This window comes from Sinohyriopsis cumingii, chromosome 1, assembly GCF_028554795.1.
Source record: "Sinohyriopsis cumingii isolate HCF-2022 chromosome 1, ASM2855479v2, whole genome shotgun sequence".
Taxonomy (NCBI): Eukaryota; Metazoa; Mollusca; class Bivalvia; order Unionida; family Unionidae; genus Sinohyriopsis; species Sinohyriopsis cumingii.
This window is the reverse complement of record NC_142961.1, coordinates 93123037-93148911: the sequence shown is the minus strand read 5'-3', so window position 1 is coordinate 93148911 and position 25875 is coordinate 93123037. Positions and strand designations below refer to the sequence as shown.

Below are 25875 nucleotides of genomic sequence, written 5' to 3'. Positions count from 1 at the left end.
TAATATGTTTTGGAACCAGATCTTCTTCTAGCATGTAAACAGTTTGAGTTATATGACAATAACATGTAGACAGTTTAAGCTGTATGCCAGTAACATGTAGACATGTTGAGCTATATGCCATAAACATGCAAACAGTTTAAGCTATATGCCAGTAACATGTAAACAGTTCAAGCAATATGCCAGTAACATGTAGACAGTTTAAGCTATTTGCCAGTAACATATAAACAGTTTAAGCTATATGCCAGTAACATGTAGACAGGTTAAGCAATATGCCAGTAATGTGTAGATAATTTAAACTATATGCCAGTAACATGTAGACAGTTTAAGCAATATGCCAGTAACATGTAGACAGTTTAAGCTATATGCCAGTAACATATAAACAGTTTAAGCTAAATTCCAGTAACATGTAAACAGTTTAAGCTATATGCCAGTAACACATAAACAGTTAAAGCTATATGCCAGTAACATGTAGACAGGTTAAGCAATATGCCAGTAATGTGTAGATAATTTAAACTATATGCCAGTAACATGTAGACAGTTTAAGCTATATGCCAGTAACTTGTAGACAGGTTAAGCAGTATGCCAGTAAAATGTTGACAATTTAAGCTATATGCCAGTAACATGTAGACAGTTAAAGCTTTATGCCAGTAACATGTAGACAATTTAAGCAATATGCCAATATCATGTTAACAGTTTAAGCTATATGCCATTAACATGTAGACAGTGTAAGATGAATGCTGGTAACATGTAAATAGTTTAAGCTATATGCTGGTAACATGTAGGAAATTTAAGCTATATGCTAGTAACATGTAGACAGTTTAAGCAGGAAAGAGTCATAATTTGCATAATGTCATATTTAGTGCTCATGGAAACTAATGCCCATTCCTAATGAAGGAACTCATTTAATGTTTTTCATAAAATAGCACTATTTATTCAATACAGTACTGCACACTACTTCATCTAGATCTTTCATGGTCAATAGTTAGTGATAGCATTTGTCAGGAATTCACAATAGCAAGGTTTGTTATTGTGAGGGATTATTGTTGAGCTTTCTCGGTTCTCCATACTGGCATTATCAATAATAATTTCTATTTTAGGAGGTATGCCCGATGTCAGCCAGAATACACTTAGGAAATTCACTACGGGCTTTAAGGGATGTATACAGGACTTGATTCTTGGAGAAGACCTGACACTGAGCCTAACGGAGAATGCACAGAAGGGACGCAACATTCTCCCATGTTCATAATATCCATACATCTTCCTTCCTGTGTGTGATTAATGTGTTGTATGTCTGAGAGAACATGTTGATGCTTATCTCCAGGTTAATGTGATGTATGTCTGAGAGAACATGTTGATGCTTATCTCCAGGTTAATGTGTTGTATGTCTGAGAGAACATGTTGATGCTTATCTCCAGGTTAATGTGATGATCAATACATGATTGAACATGAAAAATGTATCACACTGGACATGAATGATTACACTATTGCATGCAGTAGTGATGAGTGTTGTATGGTCTTTTTATTGGTGACTCCACTATATTTGTCAGACTTGTTTTAATTGTATTTACCAATCAAAGATGGAGATCAGAATAAAAACATTTTGCGCCCTATTTTTATGTGAAATATGTGATGTAGTTTTGGGTTTGATTTTTTTTATAGCTCAACTGGTCCTAATCTGTTGTCCATTATCAATCCGTAGATAGCACAAGGTACTGCTGCTCCTCCTAAACACACACAAACATTTATCCCATAGTCTAATTGGTCCTACATGAAAATAATGCCACTTAGACTTCCAGTATGGCTGCTACAGTGGCCATCTTGAAAATCTTGTTACATCTATTCCTTCTGGGTCTGTAAACATGGAATTTGTACTTAAAAAAGACTTCTTCTGATGCCTGGTTGGTCCTAAATGAAAATGGCATTGACCTGACATACATTGTGGCCGCCATGGTGGTCATCTTAAAAATGTTATCATCATTAGTCCTTTTGGATGGATAACCTTATCCATGAGTGGTTTTCACCAGAAGACTTCTAAAACATTTAGTTGGTTATAAAAGAAAGTGATGCCAGTTTGATGGTAAGTATGGTTGACATGGTGGCCATCTTAAAAACTTAGATTAAATTGTTATATCAACATGAGGTTTTCACCAAACTATTTCTTCTTAGTTGGTCCTAAATTAAAATAGTATACATCTTATGTCTAGTATGTGCATCATGGTTTTCCGCCTTGTTGTCACAAATAGAGACATTTTCAACTCTCAGTTATAAAGAAGAAACTATTATTTTGGATTCCTGGAAATTCTGAATTGGCTAGTAGATCTATGGTCCTTTTGAGGGAATCTTCTTTGATGGAAAAGTGAGATGGATTTAACTTAAAGATATAGTTGGGCTCCATGTTAAAGGTTAGTGGAAGGAAAGGCCTAATTTTATATTATAATTCTAAATGTGTATATGAGCATCTACTTTTTTTATGAGCCTAGTTCAGTCATTTGTTTGTGTATGTGTGTGTTCATTGATGTTGTTATCACAGCATTGAGAGATCATTAGTTAAATCAAGTTGATGTTTATTTATATAAGTGTTCATGTGTACATTTGCATGTTGTGACAAGTATGCAGCATAAATGTGTTTTGGCAGTTGTAACCAGAAATATGATTTAGCCTAAATCTTGATTCAGATGTTTTGGTGACCATGGTTCAGCAAAATTCTATAATGAATCAGTTTTTTGTCTTTATAAGCACCATTACTGACACACCTAAACATTAGTTAAACGTCACTTGGTAAATGTAAACTCTAAGAGAATAACAACCTGTATACAGACAGACATACATTTATTTAGATGTATGGGTTTTAGGGTCACATGGCCAAAATAAACCCTTGAAGAATTCAGTCTGAATTTTTAATACAAACAGACATGCATTCATTTAAATGTATGCATTATATTTTAGCATGCTTCTAGGAAGTAGAGGGGAACCATGGTACTACCCCTTGCAACAAGATTCTATGTTGGCATCGCACATATAAAAACATATATATACGGCCTCATTGCATCTCATCCAGTTTTTCTTCATTGGCCCTGGGCCTCATTTTGGCTTGGATTTCATAGCAATTATTCCAAAGAGAAGGGGCTGAGGGAATTGTATACATGTGCATTAATTGTATATTCTTGATAAAGGTTTTTTCATTTACTTAGGATTTTTGCACCCTGTATACATCTTGCATACCTGGAATCATGAAACTTTTTAAGGAAATGCATCTTGATCATTACAAAGAGACATGCATCCCTAATAAAAAAAATATTTTACTGTGACCCATATTTCATCGATCACAAACTTTGGTTCAATTTTTATCATGCCTGTATCATCAAACTTGATGAGGGGATGCATATTACACCCCTGTCACACCAATAGGCCACTGTGACCAATATATAATGCTTACCAGACTTGTTAAATTTTGTGTTAATTTATTGTTTAAATTGTATTCATTTTAGAATCATCAAACTCCACAAATATATGCATCTCTATCAGTACCATGCCATTGCAATAAATGGTCATCATGACCTATTTCACATTTTTCTGGCTTAGTGTTAAGTTTTTATCCTATAACTTCATTGGGTTTGTTTGCATACTGTATACCAGGTACATGCTTTTGTACCTACAATCACAGAACTTGGGAATACATCTTGATGACTTCTGTACCCTCATCAAAAGAAAGTGACCCATTTTTTGCACTGTTATACCTATAATCATTGAACAGGTTAGAGGATTTACATTAATAAATGCTAAACCATCATCTCAAAAGTAGGTCATGATGTACCATATTTCAAGCTGAAATGACTTGATTTACATTTTTGCTTTCAAGTTTATTTCTTGAACAGTGTTCAGGCTAAAATCACCAAACATGCATCTCTAGTATTACTACAATCATCACAAAGTGAGTTAATGTGACCCATATTTCATGCATCACTGACTTCCTGTTAGATTTTGTGTTTATTTGTTTACATGTGAATACTAGATTATTGTGAATGTCTCGGTATCTACTTAAGCTGTACAACAAGGTCACTGTGACGAACATTTCACATTCTCCTAGCCAGTGACAAGTTTTTACTTTATCTCATGACAATATACATTTTTGCATGATGTGTAATACTGTACGATCCAAATAGATAAAACTTGGTGATTTGATGCATCTTGATCGTTGTTACTCCTTCATTTCATAGTATGTCATAATATCCCATATTTTATGTTTTGCTGACTTGGATAAATTTTAGTTGATGTTCATTTCTCAAGCACTGTTTGTTCCAAAATGGAGATAATATGCATCAATATTGCAACAGGGAAAGCTCATTGTGACCTGTCTTCTAGAGGCCTTAGCTACGTTTTTGCGTTTGGTTTCTTATCACACATTTTGGCATGCCATGTGTATAGTGTCCATCCTAGAATCATGAAGAAGTGTGAGAAGATGCATCTTGATAAGTACTACACATATAATGCCTAGTAGGTCACTATGATCTATATAATTCATGCTTTAGCAACTTTGTTCAGATTCTTTATAATGTTTTTATATTGGGTTCTGTTTAACTGTGAATGTATAGTAATTAACTGAGTGGACCATACTTTTCATATAGGTAATTACTGATGTACAAACTATCTTCTAATACTGCAGTCACTTCAAAGATGCTTGAAGTCGGTGATTTTCTCCCAAGTAAAATGTGACTTTGGATAGTGGGTGAATCGTCATAATACAGACTCTGAATTGGGTTGTTTTATAAAATTCGCATTTGTTTACAGCTTATTTGAATTCCATTTAACATTTTCATTTCATCAGTGACCTCATCATTTATTGTTTTCATTTATTATCTCAGAAATATATTCAGATTTTGTATTTATTTCATTTAGCCATTATTCTATTCATTTCTTTTCCTTGAAATTAAGTAGAAGTTTCTAATGTCATGGTTGTTAAAGGGAGAAAACTCTAGTTTTTTAATCTTGTTTTTGTCTATTAAAGATCTGGTATAATTAAATAATAAATGCATACATTTTTAAGAGACAACATTGAATTCACAAAAATAACCACAATAGAGTAAAAGATAACCACAATAGAGTAAAAGATAACCACAATAGCACAACAGAGTAAAATGTAACAGCAGATTAAGATAAAACACAACATCAATAAATTAAAGAGTTTGTCAGCAAATGTGATTATTTTGTTTTGTTCTGATAAAGTTAGTACAGATACAATCACTGGTGATTATGTCATCAATAAAAACAATGTTATGCTTATAAGAGGTAACGAGTCTGTCTGTGGAAAGAATCTGATCCTAGGTTATTATGTGAAAAGACTTTCAACTACAGAATCTTATACACAAGTTGAAAATAATCATTTATCAAATCCATTCATGAAATGTAGTCATAATTCATTCCATTTTCATTTTGTCATACCTTTTCTTCAAAATTCATTTCGTTTCATTTGCATTCTAATTTTATTTCACTAGTAAATGTACCCATATCAGTCTCATTAGCTAGTGAAGCTGATTTTTTAAATGATTTTAATTTTTTTTATATCTCTGGTGACATCTGATAGTAAAGCCAAGTAAATGTATGGCTTGATCCAGTGTCTAGTCTGGACTGCCAATTTTGGGCCAGTTAGAATTGGTTTTGGTAGGAATATACCTCAGGACATGCACTACCAAAATTTTGAGGTTGACCTTCCTCATAACAACATAGCTTCTTTGCAACCAGTTGGAAAACTAGTGTCAGCTTCCTGTTAGGAATGTTTCTTTGAACATGCATTATCAAAATTGTGTTCGAGATGGTTTCTGTAGTTTTGTTGCAACTTCCATAATCACTTGTTAAAGCTATTTTAAAAACTTAAGAATGGCTCATCCAATTCAGTGAAACATTTTAGGGCTGTTTCTTTGGACATGCTTTTACACAATTATACTCTAGGTGGCAAACTAGCATTTATGTAGCCTTCTTTAGTAACTTGCTGGAAAACAATTTTTAGTGCTTGTCTAGAAAGACTGAGCCAGCTGTGATCAAATTAATTTAACAGGAATGATAAGTAAGATATGCCACATCAAAAATTTGGAGTGGCTTGTGTGATAATGGTTTAGTTAATAACCAAGTGGGACTGCTCCTGTAGCCTAGTGGTTAGAGCATCCACCTCAGAAGCGGGAGGTCTTGGGTTCAAACCCCAGCTGAGACATACCAAAGACTTACAAAAATGGTACTAACAGCTGCCTCGCTAGGCACTCAGCATTAAGAGGTTAGCGTTAGGACTGGTCGGCCTAGTGTCGGGATAATGTGACTGGGTGGGACATCATGCTACATGTTTGCAGCATGATGCTCCAGTGCTAGACATCACTATAAACTGCCATACTTAAGACGTCATAGCAGTATGACTGAATTTTTTTAAAGGTATGTAAAAAATCACACACACACACACACACACACAAAAACCAAGTGGAAGACAATGTTTACATTTTCTCAGTATGATTGAGCAATGTGACTTATTTGGTTGGACAAGCTCTGTCAGAATGTTTTGTCGTGGATGCCTCCACTTCATTGTTGTGGCTTATTTAGCAACATGGTGGAAAAACGAATTTTTGTTTAACAGAAATGGATGGCAGTAGAGTTTGCCAATCAAAATCTTGTCCAAGTTGTCTCCCTCAGTATAGGTGTGGCTTCAATGGCAGATGTCATACAGGTGAATTATTAGAATTCATGACTTTTAATGATTTAATATCTCAATTTTAGCTATGTTATACTAAATGTCTAAGGAGCTCTAAATTCCCCACATTATATGATAAATAAACTAAAATGCATTTGTAAATGGATATGTATTTCTTGTCTTTATGAATTATATAAGATTATTTAATGATTCTTTTTGTGTAAAGTATGTTATACAGTTCAGATTGTTCTTATCCACTAAGGTCACAATGTAGTGCTATCTAATTGAAATTTATGTACAAACTTTTCACCTTGTACACTTTATTCCCACTTATACAATCCCAAATTTGCCCCTCTGTGTGTGTTCAGGGGTTGGGTGGGGTGACAGAAAATGAGATAGGCCGTATCTCATTTCTTTTGATATCATGAAGATTTTCGAAAAGGATTCTGAAATTGAAATTATTACTTATTTAAAACTACTTATTGCAGAAACTTGGTCTTTCAATTTATGACACTTTGGGTCTTCATAGATTGGATTTTTTTTCAACTGTTTGCTTCACCTTGCATTGTTATTTTATATTAATTTAAACAAAGTCCATGAATGTCAAGTATCTTTGGAAAATTTATTTCATGTAACCAGGCTGTCATTTGTAGGAATTTTTGGGGGGAAACACACTTTTTAAAAATTGAATCATTCCATCGGTTTATTGACAAATTTTTTGTTGTATTAATCTATTTACTTTGTTATCTTCATATGTATTGTGATATTGACATATATTATGTGATATTTATGTTTTGATGCCACTTTTGTTTAAAAATGAAAATCCCTGCAAAGAAAACATTCCTTTAGCTTGAATATAAATGTGATGAATGTTCCAGATTCATTTATAACTTTCTGATCTAGTTGATCTTTTCGCAAAAGAGAGAGGAGAAAGCTAAGTAGAAATGTTTATTTTTAGAAATGCTAGCTTTGTGGCAATTTGTTTAGATTGATCTAAACAAATTTGACAAGTCTGTACACATCTCAGATTTTCTAACAACTGTTAAGGGCAAGTCTTGACCAAAGGTCTGAGTATTTTCTGACCACTGTTAAGGATGGGTCCTGGTCAGATGTCCCAAGTATTTTCTAACCACTGTAATGGACGAGTCCAGGTCAAATGTCCAGAATATTTTCTAACTACAGTTAATTATGAGTTCTGGTCACATGTTATTTTCTGTAGTCATTTCACATAGGATTGCAAAGTTTTCCTAGCTGTAACTTGGTAAATGTTAAGGTCAGCATTATTAAATATAGCTAAAAGTTCCTAATTCATTTTGAATACTTTGTATGAAACAGATTAAGTACTCTTAGCTACATTTAATGACGCTGACCTGAAAAGTTATTGAGTTACAGGCGGGAAAAATTTGTGATGCTATGTGGAACAAACTATAACAGTTGTCAAGGATGAGTCCTGCTCAAATGAAAGAATATTTCACCATTTTTGAAAAACATATTTTTAACCTCCTTTGGCAATACAGCAAACACCAAAAACTTGGTTTGTGTTGGTGTGCATTTGGCTTGGTTTGGTTTACTACATTTAAAAGCATTACATAGAAGGAAAGGAGAAAGAAAATGGTGCCCAGTCATCAAATGTTCATAATATAATAGCTGTATGAATATTTAAAAATTCATGCAATTTGCACCAGTTGAAGATCATGTTTTACTCTTTATTAAATACATCATGAAAAGTGTTTGTTGCTGAGTGAATTTTTGCCCATTGGCACATTTATGGAAATCATGTCTAAATTCTGAAACATCATGCGAATCCAGTTTACAGCACATTGTAAATCAGTAGTGATTTCAAAATTATAATTTTCTTAAACAGTGCATGTTTTTAACAATATTCATAATTGCATCAACATTTTACATTTTTCAATAACAAACTGAAGTTGAAATTGCATTGACTCACATTCAGTCTCACAGAGTTTGTCACACTGTGAACTACTGATGTATTACGAGACATTATAACATTAATGTATCAATGTATAATCCCCATTCCATTTTGACCTACTCAGTAAGTGTTGATATTTACATGTGAAGATCCGTACAATTTGTAATTTAACATCGAGAGTACATAAAACTTTGATATATAATGATACAATTTCATTGTCACAAAATTACACTTTGTTCCATTCAGTTTTGACAATTAAAGTTTGTATTTTCTGAGATATATCAATTTATTACATGTAGTTTGAAAATACATGCTTTCTTTTATCATCTAGTGATACCCATTTATTTCTTTCTTCAAAATCTTTTTAACTTCATTTTTTACTAAAATTTGAATACGTGTATGTACATGTTTTCATTAAACCCCAATATCTTCCAAACTCCACAAAGTTGCATGCTTATTTAATTCCTAACCAGATTTGCGTAGATCACACTTATAAAAATACATTTTCATTGTTCTATGAGTTTTGAAATCTTGATGATGATAAAATAGATAATGAACAGAGATGCCAAGCAAGATCATTCTACATCAGGTGTTTATGATGGAAGTCATGTGGCTCTTGCATCTTTGTTTTGTTGCACCTGGACTACTACAGTTTATGATAGACCTGTCCTGTCTATGTGCCTGTGTACAAAGGAAGTAAGCAACAACTGCACACAAATACATGTTATTCAAAGTAACATTCAGTCTAGTGAAATTTTATATAAATTCACATTTTCGATACGTCATCCAATAAATAAATATCACACAAATCTGCCACACAGTTCAAATTAAATTAAAACAGAAACATGTCAAAAGTTCTTTGTTTATGAAGGTTTATCTCAAATTATAGTCTTTACACACATGGAATATAACACGTCTGCACCAGATGTATGTTCATACACAGAGCAATACTGTACACAGAGGATGAAATTATGCAAGCCAACACAAGGTTAAATATGTGCACCCACACAGGGAACAATTACATGTCCACGTGGGACTGGAAAATGTCTACCCACACAGGATAGACATCTGCATCCACTCAGGAAACAAATATGTGTCCACATAGGACTAAATAATAATACCTCTTGCTTGTCCAGTTAAACATGGTGTAGTGCAAGAGTGAGATTGTCTGAGTTTACACAAGTGACACCCTGGTACCCTGATAACCAAGCAAGCTAGCAAGCCACGTACAAATAGACTATTAAGTTTAACTAGGTACTAAATTGTTTATAATGATTCTTACATTAATTTGTAACATTAGTATAATTAATGTGTGAATCATTTATTACAATTTCACTGTGGTTCATTTCTTGACCAACACAGATACTGTATGTACAATAAAAATGCAACATTACAGAAGAGAGACTTCATCTCACTATTGGTATTGGTGATACATTATAAAAATGTCTTGCAATCTATCGAACTTAGAGGTATGAAGTATTCTACATAATACACATACAGTTACATGCGCAATGATACCTCTTCAACACTAAAACACATAATTAAAGACTTCAGATTTTTTATATTAATGTATTAAATTTGCCAGAAATAAAATACAATAAATAGGAAAGTATACTCACAATGAGCTCATCGTTCATGTCTACATGATTCAGAAATTGGTAAATTTGGTTGATACTACCTTCTGCCTCTAGCGTTTTTGCAGCAAGAATACATGTACTAAGTTGTACAATCCAGCTCTTTATATGCAAAGCTCCTAATAACTCTCCTTCATGCAGCTCATGGTTTAGGTAAAAGGTTTTGTGTACATAGAGCAGCTTGAACTTACAAAACTGGTTGCAGGTTATTATCCATACTGCATAAAAAATACAAACAATTTATCTATACAAAATGTGCATTCATCTGCCAGCTACAATGTTTGATGAACATTTAGGTAGATAGAGTTCTTAACAATTATAAACTTTGTTACTAACTTGCAACAATCTTCTTATGTAACAAACTTTAACTTTAGATCATGGATATGCAGATGAATTAAAGAAGCAGTTTCAAGTAAATTTCAGATTATATATTCATCTATTTTGAAATCTATGCTGGGATGAAAATTGTCTTTGCCATAGTTGTTTCTATTGTGCATCCCTTGCTTGAATTTAGTTTTTGTTCTCTGTATTTCATAGAAAATAAGGAACATTACTTTTATCTGGTGCATCTGGCTTGCAAACTTTTTTCCACGCAATAACTCCCGTAATATTCTTTGGATCTTAATGAGACCTTGGCCAAGTTTGAGTGATGGCTTACTGCATCATTGTTTGGCAGAGTTATTGCATTTGATTGTCAGACACATCTACAGTTGATTCTGCACATCAGCTCCCTTAAATATGACTGAATATCAGTCAGATTTGGTATAGAGCTTTATATTGATGAGACCTTGGCAGAAATGAACTGTCAGCTTTCTTAGTCAGTGTTTAGTGGAGTTATAGCCCCTGAAGTCAGACACACCCTTTTTGGTTTCAGCACAATAATCGTTTGTTACTGGTTTACATATAGTCCTACAATGTAAGACATCGACCATAATATTTATGTTTGTGGGGTCACCATCTTACTGCCTAAAAAACTTCTCTCTGTAACGAGTTCCAAGGTTGACTAACATTGGAATGAGAAGTCACATTTTTGGGGGGCATGATATCACCATTAATATGTCTAAAGTGCAAAACAAAGACAACAAACAGAGCATATCATTTAGTGGAATTGTGACTGCTAAAAGTTGGACCCACATTTTGTATGCAGTTTTGTATTGATATGACCTAACCTGGGTTGCATTTTCATTGTTCTGCATCATGAGTTGTGTCTTCCTTTATAAATGTACCTAAATTCTATTACTCTATCACCATTGACACCTAGCCCTTTCCTCTACAGTGTTGCACAGCACTCACGAAAAATGTTCCAAACACTCATCCCTGGGATTAGGTGTTGCTCGAGTCACTTTTCCCTGACCTTGTTATACTCAACACAGTGCACATCTCCATTACACTGATTACACGTTAACAAAAGAATCATATGTACTTGATGCAAGCTTGATACTGAAATGGGTCAAAACCTTGAAATAGTATGTTTTAATACTTGGCTCCTTAGATGAACATGTAATGAGAAACAAGGTTTACAACTTGAGAGAATGCAGTTGTACACATAGCCCTCGATGTCATAGTGGGGAAAGTTAAGAGAGACAATGTAAAAACTTTGAAAGAAGAATATCCTACAGTTACCAGCTTTCATTTTGGCAAGTCTCCATTTCTTGAGAACTACACATGGACATCGATGATCGTAGAAGGAAAATCACTAATTGACCAAAATAATTGAAACATTTGTAGGTCTTTACATCATCAAGATTTTGACCAGTCAGCTGTTTTGACATTCTCTGCTTTATAAAAAGATTACAACAACATGCATTGTATGAAAGATGGTTTGTATTGGTGGAAATCTGCTGAAGATTCTTAAAATACTTAACTTAGATTGAAAGTCGTTAGTGTTTGTCTTGTGAAAAGTAATTACATGCTTAAAGAAATATCTACTGGCATCTTTCTTTTGGCAAAGGAATGTATTAGAAAGCTTTAGTCTTGAAAATACCTGTGAGCTGGGGCAACTGTAAATTTCCTAACCAGATTAAAACATTCTGATATCTGCTGTCTCTTAACATCTCAGAGTTCTGATTGATACAGAAGTTAAAGCTTGGTGAAAGGGAAACTTTCTCCAGATCAACATGATGCCCAAATTACTAAAAGTTGTCACTCAACACAACACCATTAAGTAATAAAGGGTTAGGTGTGAAACTGCAGCATAAAATGTTCAAAATATTGACCCATTTTAGTATCAAGCTTACATCTGGTATCTGTGTAAACAAAAAGAAAAATGAAGTCATTTCCTTTAAAAGATATTCTAGAATGACAGCAAGAAGGCAGATTAGGCACAAGTCATTTAGAACTGATGTATGCCAAATTAGGCTCAGGTCATTTAGAACTGATGTATACCAAATTAGGCTCAGGTCATTTAGAACTGATGTATGCCAAATTAGGTACAAGTCATTTAGAACTGACAATTCAAATTAGGCTCAGGTCATTTAGAACTGATGTATGCCAAATTAGGCTCAGGTCATTTAGAACTGATGTATGCCAAATTAGGTGCAGGTCATTTAGAACTGATGTATGCCAAATTAGGCATAGGTCATTTAGAACTGACATTTGTCAAATTAGGCATAGGTCATTTAGAACTGATGTATGCCAAATTAGGCTCAGGTCATTTAGAACTGATGTATGCCAAATTAGGCTCAGGTCATTTAGAACTGATGTATGCCAAATTAGGCATAGGTCATTTAGAACTGACATTTACCAAAAAAGTGTAAAATGATGTTGATCTTTGGTGCTTGTTAAGGGTGGAAAATATAATTCGGATCTATTCTCAAGGTGCAAATTTGCATCTGCTTGGAGAAGAGATGACGATATAGTAAAGTTTTACTTAGCCCAGCCCTATTTTACCTGGTCAGGATGAGTGGCTTTGATGAGCCCAGCTACGCTCTCACTTCCGGGAATAGAGCAGGGAACATCAGTTCCTGGAATTTGCTTCTTTTATATGTATTGTTTCTAACATTAAAACATTGAAGACATGGAAGATAAATTTCTAAATGTATAAAAAGTAATGTTTTTGTTAATTGTAATTTAGAACGTTAACATGTGCAAGAATGATGTAATCATATTAAGGAAATTATTTCCATAATACAGTTGCCAAAATATTGTGCAATTACATGTTAGTAGTATATATTTTTGATGTTCTTGAGCAAAACTGCACGTATGTTCTGAGTCGTGGAAAGAATGAGTTTGATATGGTGTAGGGATATGTTGAGGGAATCCTGTCGAGATGTATTCATATGCCATATCAAATGAGTTCTTAATCCTGTCTTGATAAAACATGAATGCAGTTTTGTATTTATTACATTCCCCCTTGTTATGCTTTCTAAATAGTTTTAGCTTTACTGTAGTACTGTATGAATGAAATTCAGAATGAACTGGGGTTTATAAAAGTTAAATTCACATCATCTAAACATATCTACATGTGGACATCAAACAAACCATCAGAGTAGTTGAATCTGGGTATGTGATATGGATTGAACAGCTGTATCAAACACCATACCAAGCATATAAGATTAAAACGGATATGTGATACAGTTTCTGTACATTTATAGTCTCATCTACCTACCTTAATTTGTGTGTATCTGTGTTTGGCATTAAATGCTGGTCTGCATTGCGATTTTGTTTTTGATCTTAAGAAAGGATTTTTAGTTTTATTTACAGTAAAAGCAGACCTCTGAGGTTGTATCAATATCCTGTGTATTGTTTTACTACATTTTAAACAGTTTATAATATTTAATTTATAAAATTTTCAGAAAATAGCACATTTTTTAAGGAAACAGACATGGTGTGAAAGGCTGAGATTTTTGCTCAAGTTTTCCTCCTTTTGTAGTAGTATTTTGTATATATATTAACACTGCTGTGTTTTCTGCGTCAGCATTTGTTCCCGTTTAAATATTTCAATGCAGATTAAATTGCAGTTGCAGTAATATACATCTACATGAATGCAGTTGAAATAATACATGCCTGCAGTTATATATATATATATATATATATATATATATATATATATATATATATATATATATATATATATATATATATATTAATGCTAATAGAAAAAGAATAGTGAATAGATTTATGTGTCTCATAAAAATACATGTTATTCAGCTCTTCTGGTCATAAACAAGAGGAGTTTATGGGATAGCATCCATTATCTTTCTTTTGCCTTTGTTATTGCTATTCCTTCTAAACTACTTGGAGGATTGCCATTCCGTTTAACACAACATTTTACCGAAGATCTAGTAGGTCCTAAATGAAAATGGTATCAATCTGACATCAAAAATGGCCACCATGGCAGCTATCTTGAAATTCCTATTATGGCATCTCTTGAATGGTAAGATATATTGGGTTGAGGTTTTCACCAGAAAACTTGTAATGATGTCTTTTTGGTCCTAAATGAAAAAGATTGCTTGGACATCTAATATGGCCACTCTCACAGCCATCTTGAATATGTTAGCAACACTTCTTCAGAACAAATGGCCATATTAACGTGGTTTTCACTAAAAGACTCAGCATGATGCATAGTTGAAAATGTGCCAGTCTAATGTCAAATAGGGCCACCACAGCAACCATTTTGAAAATCAGCTTTTTACGAATCCTGAACAGAAGGTTGTGTCAGTGTGCAATTTTCACTGGAAGACTTACAGTGTTTAGTTGGTTGTAAATGAAAATTGTACCAATCTGATATCGAACATGTCCACCACAGCTGCCATCTTGAAAATCTTATCGCTACACCTCCTAGATGAACAGTTATATCAGCATTGGTTTCGACTAGAAGATTTCTTGTTATCGCTAATTAATACTAAACAAAAATTGTGCCAGTCTGACATTGAGCATATCCACTTTGGCACTATTTTTAAAATCTTATTGCTACTCTTCCTAAATGGAAGGTCATGTCAACAATAGGTTTTCACCACAACAGTAATTATGATAACTAGTTTGGAACTGAATGAAAATAGTGTGATTGGATTGCAAATATTGCAGCTAGAATCAACTCGATGAAAATCTTGTAAATATTTCTCCTGTATCGATGGTCATATAAACATGGGGTGTTCAGCAAAGTCTTCTGATGGTGTCTGGTTGTGCCCTAAATGAAAATGGTGCTGATCTTACGTCCATTATGGCTGCCACAGTGGCTAATTTGAAAATCTTGTTCCTCAAGAATATCCGAGTTTTTTAAACACTTGGCAGTTAAAAAGAATGGTCTTATATTGAATTCCTGGAAATTCTTTTGGACATTAGTGCATCAGTTCTTTTATAGGACTCATACAACTCCAGTGGCCTAGTGGTTAGAGCGTCCACTTTGGATGCAGGAGTTCGTGGGTTCAGTCCCCGGCTGAGTCATGCCAAAGACTTTTTAAAATGGTACTAACAGCTGCCTCGCTTGGCACTCAGCATTAAGAGGTTAGTGTTAGGACTGGTCGGCCTGGTGTCAGGATAATGTGACTGGGTGGGACATCATGCTACATGTCTGCGACATGATGCCCCAGTACTAGACATCACTATAAACTGCCACATTGCAGACATCGTAGCAATATGACTGAAAAATTTTTAAAAATCCAAATTACATCACATATAGGACTCGTATTATAAAACGTCTAGTAGACATTATTTATCAGACTATTTCTCCCTATTTGGCAAATGAAACATATGTGTCAGTGACTACACAGCATAAATCTATATATGTGTAATTACATGTTCTAAAATGATCAGTGAATCATGTATTAAATATTTCATCTGTTTCTTTTTGTGAAGTTAGATATGAAAGATGATTTGTAGATTTAATAAAAAAAAGTAATGATGTTGCATAGCTTTGCAATGAACTATATGGCAGATGAAATCTTAAACATGAACCTCTCAGTTGTGTTTAAGGTTTCCATGTGAAAATACTTAAAGTTTCAGGGTCAGATAATTACATTGTCCTTATATAGTTGATAATAACACTATATGCACAATCTGCCAAATGGTCATGATATATTCAGCAAATGCATGTAACCTTGCCATGATCAACCTTAACACAGCAACATATATGCTACTGGCATATACAAATGGGCTATATATGAGTTTGTATCAGGATACATGTTGTTTTTCACTCCTGTTTATCACAATATGTATATATATCCAGTACCATGATATGAATCATATGGCATCCAATCATAAGATCAAAGTACCATGATATGAATCATATGGCATCCAGTACCATGATATGAATCATATGGCAACCAGTACAGTGTAATGAATAGTATGACATACAAACAGGTGTTGCACAGCTCTTACATATTTGTGTAGGATTCTGTCATGAAGGTTGAGAAGATGCAGTGAAATGTGGAAATAGTTTTTCTAAAGAAAAGAAAGCAGTCCTGATTTTGGCAGCCTTTTAGCAAGAACAGTAAAAATTAAACTCAGGTGAAGCCTTCGATTTAAATAAATTGCAATGAAATACAAAATTAAGTTTAACTTGTAGCATTTTTTATAGTAATAATAATAAAAGATTTTGTTCAAACAAGCCTTTGCATAGAATATCAGTTGAATGGTCATAATTATACTCTATGGTTATATGATCAGCAAAATTGAGTACAGTTATAAAAATATTACATGTTGCTAATAAACATTTTTTTTATTGTAAACATTGATCACAGAAATTGTAAAGATCATGTGCTGGCTTCCATGAAATGCTTATCTGCTTCATTACAAATTATTAAAAAATTACAAACACTTTGCTAGCGAATCAAAACTTCACAAGTATGAATTCTTTCATTTTTTAAATAGTATTTAGTTTTAGTTGTTTTGTAAAACATTGGTCTCTTTAAGTTTTTATTTCAGTGTCTAAATTGAGCAATTTTGCATTAAACTGCAACAAAGACATTCAAAGCTGTTTGTTATCATTTCAGTATTTATGCAGAAACTTTATGCAATATGTATATGTATTTAAAGCTTTGCTTTATGATTTTTTAATATTTTACTACCGCACTGGTTTTTACTTTACCTTACTGAATGTTAAAGTACTTTATATATGCAGCAACTCAGACAAGCGAGAAACAGAAAAATGCATGCATATTTGAGGGGTCATCTGATGATCTCTTTGGTTGCTGTATTTATTAACGATTTTTATCATATTTGATACATAGCTTTATATGAGCAAGAATATGGATTCAGATAGGCCTGGACGAGAGAGTGAGGGTGACAGCGCAACTTTCTCTCACTTAAATCCAACTTGGATGCAAGTCATGACATTCCCCTCACACACAACATTCCTTCAAATTCTGTGATAATGGGTGAGCAGCAAAGCAGAAGGTGTGTATACACTGGGAGCTGTGGCTGCAGAGCTGCACACAGGCAGCTGAGGGCGTAGGGTCACTTTTCACAGTACAAACACAATAATGGAGTTCAGTAGCCACCTTTTTAGGATCACACTGCTCACCTCCATATCATGGAGAATGGTCTTGAAAATGTGCAATAAACATTGCCTATTTCACCTTAATCCTAGACAGCATACCACGGCTGCAGCAAGGATAGCATCTTAGTGGTTGAAAATCTAACAAGGAGGACAAATGTGACACAACTCACTATCAGTGCCTGAAACATCCTCACACAAATGGACAGTACATAGCATATAGACTGGAGAAAAGAACAGCTCGAGTTGGTGGAAAACTGGCTAGATTCAACATCCAGACAGCAGCCCTTAGTGAAACTCATCTAGCTGAGGAAGGAAAACTCACCGAAGTAGGTGCAGGCTACACTTCCTTCTGGAGTGGCCAAAAGAAAGAAGAGCAATATGAAGCTGGTGTTGGGTTTGCCATCAAACTTCAGTTATTCAGCAAGCTCACAAATCTCCCAAAGAGTTTGAACGACAGAGTAAAGCACTCACACTGTATGGAAAAGACATGCAAATATTATCAACGCTTATGCATCCACCATGACCAACTCAGATGAGATAAAGGACGGATTTTACGAAGACCTGGGGTTTCTTGTCACAGAGATACCAGGGGCAGACTAGCTCGTCACCTTTGGTGACTTAGTGCTAGAGTTGGCACAGATCGCCTGACATGGCCAGGTGCCATTGACAATAATGGCTTTGGCAAATGCAATAAGAACGGAAGACTCCTACTGAGGAAATGCACATAACGACACCACATCTCAATCTTCAACACAGTCATCCCCGTGCCAAACCGCAAACAAGGCGTCTTTGATGCAACCACATTCCAGGCATCGGCATCTCATTGACAACGTCACTGACCACAGGGCTATAGTCTCCAGGCTCAAGATCTATTATCAGTCTAGCAGATGACCACCGAATAGAGTACTCAAAAAGTTTAATGCCTCCAAAATGAAACAGGAGAATGTGAAACATGCATTTGTCAAAGAACTGCAACCAACTAGATATGAACTTTTGATATGAACTTCGAGAATGTCAAGGAAAACTGTGCATCCTTCAGAAACTTCCTGTGCATATTTACATCAAAAACTCGCAGTCCCAACGTAAACATCAACACTGGTTTAATGAGAACAATGCTGCAATACAGACTAATGAATCAGAAGTAAATGCTACTGAAGGCCTGTTTCCTGTTTAGAATACGGCATTTCATCATCTAAGGCAGCACCTTTCAACAACAACAAGAGGATTGCCCATTGCAAACTCCGAGAGATGCAAGACTCGTCGCTGAGCTATAAGGCAGATGATGTTCATTCATACACAGACATGAATGACATGAAGAAATTATATGATGCTCTGGAGACAGTGTACGGGCCATGTTCATCTGGAACAGCTCCACTACTGAAGGTTGACAACACCACACTGCTCACTGACAAAGAAAAGATACATGTACTTGAACAGCTTCCTCAATCAACAATTATCTACCACTGAGAAGGCAACCCATCGACTATCCCAAGTAGAAATCATATCACTTGTTGATCCTCCAATGCTGACCTAAACTGATAAAGCGATTTACTTGTTATCAAATGGAAACGCACCTGGAGCAAAAGTTTACAAAGCCTGACGTTTACACATGGAACAGAAAGTGACTAAACTCTTCCATTCAAACTATACCCCAGCGGTACAGTGATGCATCTATCGTCGGCTTGTACAAGTGAAAAGGCAGCAGACAATCATGTCACAACCATCTTCATGTCTCCTTTCTGTAATAGCCGGCAAATTCCTTGCCCAAATTCAGCTTAATCGCTTTGTGCATCATATCTATCCAGTGCTCCTGCCATTGTGGCTTCAATAAGGGACGAGTGACCACATAAATGTTGTGTGTTGCTGATGAATTCCATCAGAAATACCATGAACAAAATTCCTACCTTTACACGATATTCATCGACCTGACAAAAGCATCTGCACCATTCCCAGTCACCAATGGAATTAACCAGTGCTTTGTGTTGGTCCTATCCTTCTTTAGCATATGTTCACTGTCATGCTTACTGATGCCTTCCGTGACTATGACACTGGGATATATATCAAAGACCGGACTGACGACAAGCTTATCAATCGAAAGAGTCGCTGAAAAATGTTCCCTGAATACCAAATATGGGTCTGACGTGCAAAATAGTATGGCCCATTTATCTTTAGCTTTTGAATATTTCTGTCTCAAAATCGGTACCAAGAAGGCAGAGGTGATGCACCAATCTGCACCAGGTACGCCTTGCCTAGACCCTACCATCACAGTGAATGACCAAACACTTCTGGTCGTGGACACGTTTTTCAATCTCGGCAGCACACTGTTATCTGCAGTCCACATCAATGATGAAACCAATGCCAGAATTGTTAAAGCAAGCGTGACATGCAAATGTGTGTGAGCGCAGAGGCATCAGTCTACAAACAAAACTGAAGGTCGACAAAGACTGTGTTGCCGAACCAGCTGTATGCATGGGAAAACTGGACGATGTACAGACGCCATGCCAAGAAGCTGAATTATTTTCACATAGGCTGCCTAAGGAAATATGAGGATACGATTGGCAGGACAGGGTCAACGACACTGAGGTTCTTATGCGGGTAGGCATTTCAGGCATCCACACTTTGCTGATGACATCATGAACGATGTGCAGACCACGTCACCAGGATGTCAGAAGAGCGACTACCAAAGAAGATTTCTGTGGCAAGCTGAAGAAGGGAAAGCGACCTCAAGGTGGCTAGAAGAATGCTTCAAAGATTTGCTCCAGTCAACCTTGAAACACTTCAAAGTTGCCTATTGGGAAGATTTTGTACAGGATCACTCAGCTGGCGCAGTCTCGTCCATACTGGAGTTGCAGCTTTATACTGAGGAGAATTGCAGAGAGTGTGGAGAAGAGCGTGCAACATAAATCTGGGAACTGCAGCACATATCAATTGATAAAGCAAGCCTAAGTGGTAAATCCTGTCAAGTGTACCATAGACCCGCGTACTCACAGAAACAAAACCAGTTATGACATGGTCATCTCCGAACTCGACGGAAGAAAACTATATATATATATATATATATATATATATATATATATATATATATATATATATATATATATATATATATATATATATATATATATATGTGTGTGTGTGTGTGTGTGTGTACGGCCACCATTGTGAAAATCATGGTATCACTGTTTTTCTTTAATGGGTTGTACTACAGACAAGTAGGATTTCACAATTCAATTTTTATATGTATTTGCTACTAAATGGACCGCTCCGGTGGCCTAATTGGTTAAAGTGTCCGCCCCGGATGGGGTACGTCGCGGGTTCGAACCCCGGCCGAGTCATACCAGGGACTTATCAAAATGGTACTAGCAGCTACCTCGCTTAGCGCTCAGCATTAAGAGGTTAGTGTTAGGAATGGTCGGTCTGGTGTTAGTATAATGTGACTGGGTTGGACATAATGCTAAATGTCTGAGGCATGTCCCAGTGCTATATATCACTATAAACTGTCACACCGCAGACATCGTAGTAATATGACTGATTTTTTTTAAAACTACGTTAAATATCTAAATCACACGCACACGCACGCACACACACTAAATGAAAATACTGCTGACAGCGCTCTAATATCCCCCGCCATAGTGGATATCTTCAGATTCTTCACATTGCTTTTCCTGAAGGTATGATCGTTTCGATGTGGGGTTTTCACTTGAAGACGTCTTATAAGTAGTTAATCTGTTGTAAAACTCGTATCTCTCAGACCTCCACTCAGCCGCCAGGATGGTACCCATCTTGAAAATCTTGTTGTTGCTTCTCCAACTGTACAAGTTTCAGCCGAAATGAAAATGCTTTTCATCAGCTACTCAGTTAAATTCAATCGACGTCAAGTTTGCACTAGAACAATGCTCACTATACATCGATGGTCCTTAATGGACTGCTATTGTGACAAAATATTGTTACATGTACTTCCCCTGAACGTTTACTGTTGTACTGATTTTTTTTTTCACAAAAGAGAACTTCCTTGCAGTTTATAGTAGTTCAATATTAAAATGAAGCTGATCCAGTCTGCAAAAAAGCTGCCTGAAGGCTATCTTGAAAATCTTGATCAATCGAACATCGCTCGATCATCTCGAACAAGTCTAACTATAACGCCTAGTGTCATTGTAGGAATGCATATAAATTTGATGGGTTTGTGCAGATACGTAACATGTTATATATGTCTTATTAGGGTGGTTCGTCCTCGGTGTTGCGAAAGAAATAGTTATAAATATAGTTCTTACAAATGCAAATAACATTCGATGCTTCTTTCTCGAGTTGACGGAAAAGACCGAATTTTTTTCCGATTGTACCTGAACGAATGGTTGTATCGACATGGGGTTTTCATTGAATGCAAAACGTAGCTGATTCTGAGTGAAAGTAGCGCTTATGTAACCTGCAACACTGTAATATGGTGGTGCCTCTGCAAAATCCATTTATCGCTGATAATGAATGAATGGCATCGACGTAGGATTATTGCTAATGCACATCTTGTTATATGTACTTGGTTCTGAGCGAAACTGGTATCGATCATGCGGCCAGCATATCCGTACTTATACGAAAGGGTTTGAAAAACTTATCCTCAATTTGATATTTTACATTTTCTTGCATATGATACTTAAAACATGTTGGAATTTTTTCTGTGGTAGATGGTGAGAAAGATAAAAACTATATCCATAGTTGTATAATTTGTACACCTGGGAATGTTTTTAATCTTGAAAGGAATGTTTCGGTTTTAACTGAAGAAATAGAAAACTAGTTTTCTTCAGAGTTCAAACAACATTGTAGGATATTCAAAACAGTATTTTATTCCTTTCTGTCTGCTAGTTGTTTAGTGCAAAAAGTCATTGTTGCCAATCCAGCAATAAGAAAGATCGAAATTTATTGATGACAATTGAAGATATTTAGTGTAGATGGGACCAGGATAGCGAAGACCTGACCCCATAGTCACGAAACATATAGACGATAAAATTCAAACTGTCGAAGAATTTTAGTTTCCAGAATATTATAGATAATAAATTGTGATGACTGGATGGAATTCGAAGCTTTCTGTCACGAGGCTGTTCAGTTTTATGGTCGCGTTTCTAGTCTGAAAGGAAAATACGTGTATGTTCATATCAGCGATAATAAATTGTGAGGACTACGGATCGAATTAGAAGCTTTCGATCCTGAGCCTGTTTAGTATTATGGTCGCATTTCTAGCTTGTACTGGATATACATTTATGTTCATGCTTTCATTTGGAACGCCATGAAAGGACTGTGCCATTTATGTTACATTACCGTATTACTTGACTCCTTAACTAATCTTATAAAGACATAAATCAATTCCTTTATGTATCTTTTCACTAGTACCTTAAACATTGAAACTAGATGTGCTTAGATTTCACTTGCGAATTATATTATGCAACACGCGTAAAGTGTTCAAAGTAGTAAACATGAAGCAGCAGAGAGGGCGAACAGACCATAGAATTCCGACAAAAAAAATAAACAAAAAAATAAAATCATCTCGTAGAAAGGTCCAGATTTTTACAAATAAATGTTTCCTGGGAGGTTTTTATTTTTGTTGAAACCAACCCCATCAATAAAACCTTAGTTCGAAAAGGTAGCTGAAAAACAAAGTATTCTACGTGCTTATTTATTTTTTGTTTATTTACTGGACGACCAACATTGGTAGACGCCCTCTCTGCTGCTCATCAGAAACGTTAAAAGATTTTATCAAGACCCACACGATATCTTGTTCTTGGATCATGTAAATTTATTGTTATAAATCCATGCGGAGTATCTTGCGCTCGTGAGAAGAAATTTCTGAATTTAATTATATCCATGTCACCACCACACCAAGTTTGATGAATATTTCGCAGCGTGTGTGTGTCTACACCATTAAACACAACTAAAATATTGCAGTTGTCTCTAATCACTTTTGGTATTTGTGTATATCGTTGAGTAACATAGATCACATCTGTATTTTTATGTCTGCCTCGAGAAAATATTCTGGCTGGATTTGATTGTTTATCCAGCATCACATCGTCGTATACAACTAAATTATTAATAAATCCGTCTAAAACATCTACGGATGGTGATTCATCAATATCGGTTATAAACTCTATAACATCATTACCTTCGTCCAGTAATCTTGCGTTTTCATTGAAATCTTTAAGTACATCATAACACCTCTGATCATCAGCGGATGGTGCTACCAAATACAATTTATCCCATTTCAACCATCTCATTATCAAATTAAGTAATAATTGCGTCTTACCCGATCCAGATGGTCCTATGATAATCATTCTGATGGAATTCGGTAGCGCAGGATGATGCTTAACAGGTTCTCGTTTTCTTGTCGCTGAGAAATCAATTATATCCATATATATTATAACATGAATTTATATTGCTTACGCTGTAGAGTTAAAACTCCAACTACTGATTTAGCTACGGTTACAACAAAAAATAAAAAAATAGCGTATAGTGGAAAATGTTCTGTGTGCGGTAGGAAGAAATTTTCGTTTTTACCTAATAAGTGCGGTGGTGATTTTGCTAATTTGATGTCAAAGTTTCCAGGTACTCCATGGGCTAAATACAGTGGAGAAAAACATCTACCAGGATATAATTATTGCGGTCCTGGTACCAGACTTGATATCAGACTTGATATCAAGATCAACCAAAACCAGGCGAGGAACCAGTAAACGCTATTGATCGAGCTTGTCACGCTTATGATGTAGCTTATAAAAGTAAAAATCTACAAGATAGACATATTGCAGATGTGAAATTAATTCTATAAAAAATAAAAATGTCAAAGAAAAATTAGCTAATTGGTTGGTAAGATCTGCGATGAAAGGTAAACTCGTATTAGGGTCTGGTAATATATAATGGAATTAATTTATTATTCACCAAGACGATACTGGAGAGGCAGAGCAGCAATTAGTAAACTTGCTGATGCAGCAGCGGTTAAACATTCTACTGCTAAAGCGTGGTTATCCAAACAAGCAATATGGCAAATTTACCTACCACCACCAAAACGAATTCAGTACGCGTATTTCAATGTTAGTGTTCCTAATGAAGTTCATCAAGCTGATATTTTATTTTTACCACATGATACTGTACGCAGAAAAACGTACAAATACGCGTTAACTGTAGTTGATGTTGCAAGTAGATATAAATAGGCAGAGCTGCTATCAACGAAAACAGCATCTGTAGTAGCCAATGCGTTTGAACGAATTTATCAACGAGGTGCTCTGCGATATCCACAGCTACTACAGGTTGATCCTGGTAAGGAATTTCTTGGTCCAGTATCATCGTTGATGAAACAACATAATACCAAAATACGACGAGGTCATACTGCAATTCACCGTGATCAGGCAATTGTTGAGCGATTTAATCGAACACTCGCTGAGCGGTTATTTGGATATCAATACGCGAGGGAATTTATTCAAGATAAAAGATCTCGCGAATGGGTTGCAAGATTACCAAGCGTGATAGCTGCATTAAATAATGAGATTACACGAACAACCAACATGAAACCCATTAATGCAATTACAAAAAAAATATACCAACACAACGAAAAGATGTTGAAAAACAAAAAATATTGGGTGATGTTACAGTTAGATATTTATATGAACCGGGTGAACTTGAAGGTGGTAGCGCGAGAGCGACTGATCCTATTTGGAGTGTTACCACACACAAAATATCCACTGTGACAAGATCCTCAGGTAGACCTGCAATCTACAGATTAGATTCGGCTGCTCCTCAACATGGATTTGTACGTGAACAATTACAAATAATTCCCACGGATACACAACTACCACCGCGATCACTTAACTAGCGCCTCTACGTCGATTACACTCGAGACAGGTCAACATCACATTTTCTCGTGTATGACCGCGACTATTATCTTTTCTATCTACGGCAAATTGTCTTGAATCATTATTCGAATACCTCCACAGCATTATGCAATTGCAACTTGTACAATGATTATTCTTCTGCTGTTTTAACTCAATAATAAATTCAGCATCAAGATCAAAGTCGCCTTTATTTTTTTTATCAGATTGTTTGTATCCGATTAATTTTTTTCTTATCATATCATCATCGATGATGTTAAATTTATTAACGATTTCAGGAATTATAATTCTCCGTAATTGAGATATTTTTCTAACCCTCGATACCGCTAAATAGACTAAAT

General features: G+C 35.3%; 1 protein-coding gene across 1 annotated transcript in view; it reads left to right on the top strand.

Annotated features, from left to right (window-relative positions):
• LOC149807358 (pikachurin-like) overlaps window positions 1–17140 on the top strand; it is a 185328-nt gene extending 168188 nt beyond the window's left edge. The window contains exon 14 of the mRNA XM_089965835.1: window positions 1098–17140. Coding sequence (XP_089821961.1) covers window positions 1098–1246 — 149 coding nt within the window. The 3' untranslated portion in view covers window positions 1247–17140. The remainder of the gene's footprint in view (window positions 1–1097) is intronic.
• The last annotated feature ends 8735 nt before the right edge of the window (window positions 17141–25875 follow it).